General features: G+C 35.6%; 1 protein-coding gene across 1 annotated transcript in view; it reads right to left on the bottom strand.

Moving 5' to 3' along the window:
- Nucleotides 1-10,000, bottom strand: part of LOC122264463 (tsukushi) — a 37,921-nt gene that overhangs the window by 2,090 nt on the left and 25,831 nt on the right. Inside the window, exons 2-8 of the mRNA XM_043033367.2 lie at nt 5,154-5,294; nt 4,922-5,040; nt 4,541-4,659; nt 3,961-4,216; nt 1,834-1,942; nt 1,446-1,652; nt 1,074-1,249 (exon numbers count right to left, since the gene is read on the bottom strand). Coding sequence (XP_042889301.2) covers nt 1,074-1,249; nt 1,446-1,652; nt 1,834-1,942; nt 3,961-4,216; nt 4,541-4,659; nt 4,922-5,040; nt 5,154-5,294 — 1,127 coding nt within the window. The remainder of the gene's footprint in view (nt 1-1,073; nt 1,250-1,445; nt 1,653-1,833; nt 1,943-3,960; nt 4,217-4,540; nt 4,660-4,921; nt 5,041-5,153; nt 5,295-10,000) is intronic.

Raw genomic sequence — 10,000 nt, 5'->3', positions numbered from 1 at the left:
CCATCACCGATGCACCATCATAATAATTAATAGGAGTAGTGATATCAATGTCAGTTTCATTATCTTAAATGATTTAGACAAGCATTTATTGAGAAAATAACACCCTTTCCTTATGAAAGACTGCTATTTAACTTTCGTTTTCCTAGAGACAACCCAGAAATGAAAAAGATGAAACAGAAATGTATAACAAAAGAAACCAGCTCTGTGCACCTCGGATAAAAACTCAGCTTAATTATAGCCAAACAGGAAGGGACATGAAAGCATCACAGACAACAAAAGACAAAGCCGTCTTTTTCACTGCCTCAAAAGTGTCCATAAACAGGGAAAGGGTGCAGTTAGTTTTCCGTTGCTACACTCCACCCTCGTCAGCGTTGCCAAACGCTTGGCTCCGCCCCACTCCCGGGAATCATTTTTTTTATTAGTTCTACATCATTAGGCATTATTTTAGTAATCGAATTTAACAAGGACTAAATAAGTTGAATATAAAAGTTTTGTATACATTCAAAATACCTTTAAAATTACGAATATGAATGGCAATCAGCACAGCACTTTGAACCACTAAGTAACCCGTGAAATTTAGCTCGCTCAAATGGTAAAACAAAATTTGCTCACAGTACATCATTTCTACAAACCTGAAAGCTTTACTATGCCGAAGCCAAACGGGTAAGTGGTCAAACATCATTGCTTATGCCACCAAATTATTGCTTAACCTTGTCATCGCATTACGTGTAGAGGTATATGATATAGACATTAGGTCGGATTTTATATTATATAACCCCGCCCCAATGACTAAACCCCTTCCACGCGATACCTATCGCAAAAATTAATTTTTAATTTAATCCAAGAATACGGACATCTGTTACTAATAGTATTACGCTGCACAGAGTAGTTGTGCACAATGCAGCAATATCTCACACGGTAGAATTTTCATGTCTCCCTAGTTACATCTCCTAAACCTCCTGCTGATAATGTGATTTGATTCCAAGATGCAAGGCATACCACATCTTATGAAATACAGTTAATCCCAGTTTAGTTTCCTTCTTCCGCTTCTCTGAGGCGGTCGTGTTACTCACAGGAGGGACAGCGTGGTGCCCGGGTTCTCCTCGAGGTGGGGAAGGAGCTTCTCGGCCACCCACTTCAAGTTGCAGTCGCAGTTCCACGGGTTGTCCTGGATATCCACATATTTTATGTTCATCCAAGGGAGCATGTTCTCATTGAGGCTTGACAATCGATTGGCTTGGATATGGACCTGGAATGCAAAGTCAAACTGATGAAAAATGCATTTTCTTTGCCATTGATAGCATTGAAAGTTGTGGATTGATCTGCTCAATCTGTATGTGCGCGTGTGCAGATGTGTGTACGCAAACTCACACACCCTCAAATATGTGTACATGCGAATATGTATGCAGGTACAGATATGTGCTTGCAACCCCTCTGTCTCTCACCTCCTTCAGCGTCTCCTTGGGATCCAGCTGGTAGAAGGCCTCGTTGTCGATCACGAAGAGGTTCGGGCAGTTGGAGAGGTGAAGAACCTCGAGACTTTTGAGGTTAGAGAACGCGTGACGACCTATAGTCTTCAGTTTCGGCATTGCGGACATGTCCAGTCTCCGCAGGCCGGAACTCTTGTTCGTGAAGTCACCTTCTTGCACGATCTGTGAAGGGTAATGAATATTGGCCTCAGGAAAATTATTGTATATTTTGTCTATCATTGCATTAATCGCTCTTGCAATATCAATCTGACATTGGTGCCGTCAATTCATCATTCGATTGTTTAGCATTTGCTCAGTTATTGCCAGTGATATTATTATTAAAACTTTAAGGTTTGAAACCCACCTCAATGGGATTTGCATTGAGGTTGAGGTGCACCAGCGAGCGGCCGTAGTTGATCTCTTCTGGAACCCTCTGGATGTTATTCCCAGCCAGGATCAGCACCTGGAGGTTACTGTGGCGAGAAAGAAAGAGGTATTGAGATACACGTAACGGCAGGCCGAAGGAGAACTGTGAAACGAAAAGGATTTAAAACATGAAGGGAATGTATATTACGCATTTAAGACCGCCATTGGAGATGTTAGTTCATTGTAACTAAGAACTTTGTTAAATGTGAAGCACTTTACAAAAATATGGATAATGTTTACTGTCACGTATAATGCTTTCTAAACCTGTGTTTACATTTCGCCTTATACTGTATTGGGGTCAAGTGTCCCCAATCTAGCTGGGATTAAATCAAATACTATGATCTTATTTGTTTGGGATATTGCGTTTACAACGTAATTCCTTTTGTATACGGTTACCGCGGCCACATTACATATTGGCGAACAATCATTTTAATCCCTGCGTTGGCGCAGAACGTGTGTAAAACGCTCTTTCTAGTATGCCTCGCCCTCTCCTTCCACTATCCCTTCCCCTCTCTCTGTGAGATCCCCAGCCCTCCCCCCTCCCTAGCCTTCCACGGGCAGGTCAAGGGGCGGCATACCTCAGCCCGTGAAGGTTACCCTTGAATGTGCTGCCAGCCAGCTCACATCGCCGTCTACAGCTCAAGATATAAACATCATTATACATCCTAGGCTTTCCTATCAGTCTCTCTCCTCATCCGGCTTGTCTCGTTAGTCTTCTTATTATTATTATTATTGTTGTTCTTGTTGTTATCAGTATTGCTATGATCATTATCATAATCAATGTTATCAATATTATTATTATGACTATTATCATAGAAAAATAATGCACTGATCCTTCAAGGAGGTTTCCGGAAAAGCGTTACAAAATATACTCTGAGTCAGATGGTGATAAGTACTTATCACGTGGCTCGCGCAACACACCTACCGGGCGAGAAACCATCAAAGAGCCAAGTGGGGATTCGCTCGTTCAGGCAGAGAGGGTTTGCGCAAGCGGCCTCCTCACGAGTAATTATATTGCCTGATATTAGCGATTGCGTAGACCCTAATCAGTGATGATTATTGTCAGTATCTAATAGTTATAACATTACTAATGATAGTAACCGTGATGCCAATGGTAATAATAGTGATGATGAGGATGATGATAATGACATGATGATGATGTTGATGATAATGATAATGATAATGACATGATGATGATGATGATAATTACAATGATGTTGATAGGGATGTCCATGTATATGTATTATGTGCACAAATACAAGCCTACACACACATGCACATACACATATATATACATATATACATGTATATACATATGTATGTGTGTATATATAAGTGTATTCATATATGTATGTATGTGTATGTGCATATATTTACATAAATATACATATAAATATGTATATGTATGTTTACATATATATATATATATATATATATATATATATATATATACATATATATATATGTGTGTGTGTGTGTGTGTGTGTGTGCATATATACGTGTATATATCTGTATATGTATATATATATATATATATATATATATATATATATATATATATATATGTATATGTATATGTATATGTATATGTATATGTATATATATGTATATGTTTATATATGTATGTATATGTATATATATATATATATGTATATGTATATATATATGTATGTATATGTATATATATATATATATTAATATCTATACATGTATGTATATGCATATATATATACATATTTATATACATGTGTGTATATATATATGTAGATATATGTATATATATGTATATATATATATATAAACACACATATGTATATATATATATATATATATATATATATATATATATATATATATATAATGTGTGTGTGTGTGTGTGCATATACATGTATATATCTATATCTATATCTATATCTATATATATATATATATATATATATATATATATATTTGTGTGCGTGTGTTATACAGTCTCTCTCTCCCTCTGTCACTCCCCCCCCCCCCTGGCCCTGTTACCAGCCGAGGCAAGGCCCCCTCCTCGTCCTCCGCTTCGCCCAACGCTTACAGAAGGTCGGTGAGGAAGCTGTGCGGAAGGCGGTCGATGCCCGTCTGCGAGAGGTCCAGTTCGATGAGGCTGTGCAGCTCGTTGATGGCCATGCTCGTGGCGTGGGACAGGTCGCCCAGTGGGTTGTGGGCGAGGATCAGCTTCTTGAGCACAGGTAGGTGGCGGAAGCAGTTCCTCGGGAGGAGGCTGAAGTTGTTGTAACTCAGGTCGAGAACTTCAAGGGCGAGGGGGAAGGATGAGTTTTGGCTGTATCTACCTGCGGAGGAGAACTTTTAAGTTGCAGATTAATATGAAGGATGGAATGTAATGAATGTTAGACTGTTTGTATTTCATTCTATTATTTTTTGTTTTTATATTCGCAAAATTACTCATATTTGTTATACACCAAGTCTCGTTTTTTATTATCATTGATGAAATTCAGGAGTTCAAGAAGCGAACAAAATATTCTAGCAATAGACGTAGTTCATGGCAAGTCTATGAATGGAATGTCCGCACTGATTTGTATAATGTAATGACTACATTTAGTCACACTAAATGTAGTCATTTCCTTTCCACTTCCCGACGACCCCTTCCTAAGTACCTTCAAAAACTCCTTCTCTTATCGCATCATGAGTGAGGTCGTTATTTCGTAGATTTAACGTCTTCAGACTATCCAGGTTTGCAAAAGCCGAGTCTTCGATAGTTGATGGGTAATTCTTCCTGTAAACATCAAGAATGTCAATCCAATGAGGTAAGGGAAAGATAGTGTGACAATTTTTCACTCTGATCATGGTATTAGGTAAATTAAACATTCTTATCATATCAGTCACATGATAAGACTTCAGGTTAGATGTAGATGGTATAAATGCTTCTCGTGAAATGGAATCCCATGGGGCTAAACATAAGCTGATGGTTGGGAACTAATTGTGAAAGAAATATATTGTCAATAGATTTGCTGCTCAATAAAATCCACGTAATTTACTGGATGTGAAGCTCCGCGAGGTTTGGAAGACTTGGAAATTTTGTTATGCTTCTGATCATGTTGTTGCTCAAATCCAGAGTCCAGGTGTAGTTCACTCTGTCCTGGGAGAGATCAGGAATCTGGGGGGGAAGAGGCAGGGCGGACATAAGGAGAAATGGAGGCAGTGATTATGTCGTGCATGTATGTGCAAGTACACATCCTAAGACACTTCACTGTGTCTATGTATACTTACTTCCCGAAAATCCCGATTTCGGCAGTCGACCTCGGTGGAGGTGGGGAGGCAGGCGCATGTGGAGCAGATGGATTGAAGGTCTCTGGCAAGGGTTGCATAGGACGTCACCGCGACCATCACCGCGACGCTTTGGAGGAAAGGCTGGAACAACGAGAACAACATTCATTTTTATTTGTTCATTGATGAAGCTGCAGTATAAATGAGAATATACTTAAACGCATATAGCACATAAACACGTAACACATACACATACACACACGCCCACCCACGTGCAGACTTACAACCCCACACATAGTACACTCACACTCAAAGATATATAGATATTCAAATTCAGCAGATATTATTTGAGTACAAAAATGATTTATTACCAAATGGCAATGTAAAATTAATTATATGAAAATGGACCACCTTTACTAGAGTTTGTGCTGCCAAAGCATTTAAAATTACATTTTCTTTGATGAGTAAAGTCAGTTTAGACGGAGTGACTAAAATAAATCTGTTTTTTCCACATAATTCTTTTGCAACAATTCTGAAGTACTGATAATTTCCAGTAAAACTCACTATGCGTCATATCCTGAATACAAACATCAAGGGGCTGATAACGAGATCCGTCTCTAGATAACGTTGAATTTTGTATTGTTAGGAGACACATGGGTATTACTAACACATGAGTAATTTGTCTTATCGGCTTCATTCCGCACACACGTCATGTATATATACATTGTTAAAAAAAATAAATAAAGGATAAATAAAAAGTCATCAAAAAAGAAAATATAAACAGTTTGCTAAAAGGAGGAAAAGGTTCATTGCGAAAAAAAATTGAAACTAAAGGTCTTAAGGAATTGTTCTTTAGTTCTTTACTAGAAATTAATGAAGTGAAACTGAATTTCGGGGCTATCGGTTTCTTCTACATGCATTATTTACCTTGGGTGATAGAAATGATAGGAAAAGTTTTTCTTTTCCAGGTCTTACTTTCATTCTTAGTAAACTATCGTTTATATTGTATATGTATGCATCGTCAGTCGTTGATTGTTCTGAACCAAAGTGACGCCGAGATAAGAAACTAGGAAGTACCTCCAGTTGAGACAGAGCTGGGACAGGACGTGGCCATCCCCTAGCACAGATAGATGCTTCCAGGGCGTTCAGGAGTTGTGACGAACTTCGAGCGTTTCCAGTGGAACAGAGTCTGCTCGGGTGAGGAAGACGCGCTACAGTATAAGTAGCTGTTTTTCTGTGCAAGCCGAACAAGCAAGGCTTTGTTTGTTTATAGAAAACTCTCATAACCTTTTTTCAAGGAATCAAGCTATTGCTGCTACCATCTAGTTCAGGTGTTCTTAAAGTAGCGCCTTAATACCCCCAGGGGGTGGTATCGGAATCGGTTCTTGAGGGTATCCAAAAAGGCATGGAAAACAATCTGACCGTGAGGAATTATTTTGTGTGAGAATTATACTTTATTCATATATTTAATGAAAATAGAAGAGAAAAGAGTCCATAGAATTCAGCTGTTTGTTCATAAGCGTCCTGTTTTCTTTTTTTACAGGAAATTAAAAATTAAGATTCGGGAGTTTTAGGCTAATATTGGAGAGGGTGTATCAGGATCACTTTCAGTTGAACTTTGAGATATATGACCTGGAAAACCTTAAGAACCACTGCTCTAGGCCTATATAAAAGTCCTCTAACTGGTTTTATCATTTCCTTCATAAAATGACGATAACAATGCCATCATCATTATCATTATTGCTATTGACGTTATTACTATACCGGGAATTATCGGTATTCTTCTTATTACCATCATTTCCATCAAAACTTACATGATTATTTAGTATCAACCATATATAGCTAGACTTTACCATCATATACATCACTAACACTTGCAGTAGCAGTATAATGTAGTATGCTTGCATCCAAAATCTTGCCTTTTTTCGCAATAATTCAAATTTAAACATTCGCGACAATTAAACTATATAAACAACAACAGCAACACAGAACTGCAAACGACTAGTCACCCTAACAACTCCATTCTTACATTTGATTTTTTTTAAAACGTGAGTTTGTGCTTGTGCGTGCGTTTAAGTATACATGTGTTCGAAAGTAAGATCTTTACTCATTACAACAGACTTGCTTACCCTGCCCACCCCCTGTATCAGCGAGATAACTTATCAATATTTACCAACGTATACGGTGTGGAGGGAATGGGGAAGTTTAAGTTCAGTGAGTGAGGGCGAATGAGTAAAAGCGAATGGAAGGAAGAGGCGGGAGGAGAAAGGTAGAAGTTATGAATAGGTGGGTTTCTGTCTCTTCCATTGACTCATATATATATATATATATGTGTGTGTGTGTGTGTGTGTGTGTGTGTGTGTGTGTGTGTGTGTGTGTGTGTGTGTGTGTGTGTGTGTGTGTGTATGTCTTGATATATAGTATATATATATATCTATATATTAATTATATATACCTATACATATATACATATAATCTACATACATAAAAACACCAAAACTCCCAACCACATTATATATATTATTTTTATATATATATATATATATATATATGTGTGTGTGTGTGTGTGTGTATGTATGTATGTATGTATGTATGTATGTATGTATGTATGTATGTATGTATGTATATAGATAGACAGTTAGATAGATAAATACATAATATATATATAGAGAGAGACAAAGAGAGAGGGAGGGAGGGGGGGAGAGAGAGAGAAAGAGAGAGAGAGAGAGAGAGAGAGAGAGAGAGAGAGAGAGAGAGAGAGAGAGAGAGAGAGAAATCATTCAAAAGTGAAGCGAGAAAATATTGAAAGATAAATCAGAGAAGGGGAAGAGCCGTTAAAGATAAAAGGATCGAGGAGAACTTGATGCAAGAGAAGAGCACACAGGAGAAAAATGAAACGAGGAAAGGACTTCCATATTTAAAAAAAAGAGGAAAAAAAAAGCATGGAAGGGAGAAGATCGATCCGAAGTACAGGTGAAACAAGAGCGAGACTCGAGTGTGAGCAAAGGAGGGAAACAAAGACTGATAAAGGTGAAGAGAGGGAGGCGATGGCGGACGAGGCACAACGAACCGTCTGTGGCGTCGCCGGTTATCGCATTCAAACCCTAATCAGGCTCTCGGGCTCGATAAGGGAACTCTTTCGCAACCTCCTTCGAGAGGGAAGTTGCCTACAAGTTGATTTATCATGACGAGGGGATATCTATAAGTTTTTGTATATATGTGTAGATACATACATTGATATATATATATACTTTTATATATATATATATATATAATATATATATATATCATTATATATATATATATATATCTATCTCAATGTGTATGTATATTTATATATGTTTATATTTTATATATATATATATATAATATATAGAATATATTATATATATCTATATATATATATATTATATATACATACATATACATGTGTATATGTATATATATATAATATTATATATATATATATATCTGATATTATATAAAAATTATATATATAATATATATTAATTAAAAAATATATATACATACATATACAATTGTTTATGTATATATATATTATATATATATATATAAATATATATATGATAAATATATATATCTGTATATATATATACATATATAAGCACTGTGTGAGAGTGTAAATATCAACAATACTTATCTCATATATCTCTATATAAACAGTAATATCTAAAACTCAAAATATCAATATATCTATATATCTATAAATCTTATAAATAACAATAATTATAATACAACACACACCAACACCACACCACACCCACCCACACCACACATAAACTTCAAAATATACATCTAAGAACACAAACTATAAAACTATATATTAAACACTTCATAACTATGTATATTATATCTAATATTATAATATATATAACTATCACATATACATCACATAACCATATCATCTACAACACAACCCCACACCCCACCCCACAACACCACACCACACCTACCACCACACCCACACACACCACCCACACACACCCACATTACACACACCCACACACACACACACACACACACCCACACCCCTATATATATATCTATTTCTATATATATATATATAAGTCTAAAATATCTCTAACTATACAAAGTGTGAGTCATTGTGAGAGAGTGTAATATATCCTATAATACATATATAAATAATTATTATAAAACAAACTCTATAAATATATCTAGTATAATCGTATATAATATCTATATAAAAATATCTTGAATATAAAATACCCCCAAATAATCATATAACCATAACACATCTCACAATATCAAATCAATAAATATATCTATAATATATATTTTCTATATATATTTACAATATGTGTGTGTGTGTGTTGTGTGTGTGTGTGTGTGTTAGTGTGTGTGTGTGTGATAGTGTGTGTGTTGTGAGTTAGTGTGTGGTGTGTGTGTAGTGGAGTGAGAGTGTGAGATGAGAGTTGAGAGAGTGTTTTATATATGTTTTGTGAGTCAGCAAATGAATATGTATTAGTCTCTGTCAATAATAAATAAATATATAAATATATATATAAATCTTCATATATATCAAACATATATCTGAATATCTATATCTAAACTATATAAATATCTAGTATTTTGAGAGTTTGAGTATGAGAGTGAAAAGATAAATTCACTATATATATAACAAAATAAAAAATCAATCTATATATATATATATCATATATATTATTAAAATATAACTATAAAATATTTATATCTATAATATCTCTATATAATATATCTATTTAATATATATATATATATATTTATATAGAGAGAGAGAGAGAGATAGGAGTAGAGAGGATGATAGGCGAGGGACGAGGAGAGAGAGGATT

The sequence above is a fragment of the Penaeus japonicus genome, unplaced genomic scaffold, assembly GCF_977035675.1.
Source record: "Penaeus japonicus unplaced genomic scaffold, GWHDUDI00000001_assembly GWHDUDI00000006, whole genome shotgun sequence".
NCBI lineage: Eukaryota > Metazoa > Arthropoda > Malacostraca > Decapoda > Penaeidae > Penaeus > Penaeus japonicus.
Note: the sequence above shows the minus strand (reverse complement) of the source record. Positions and strands in the feature narration are given on the sequence as shown.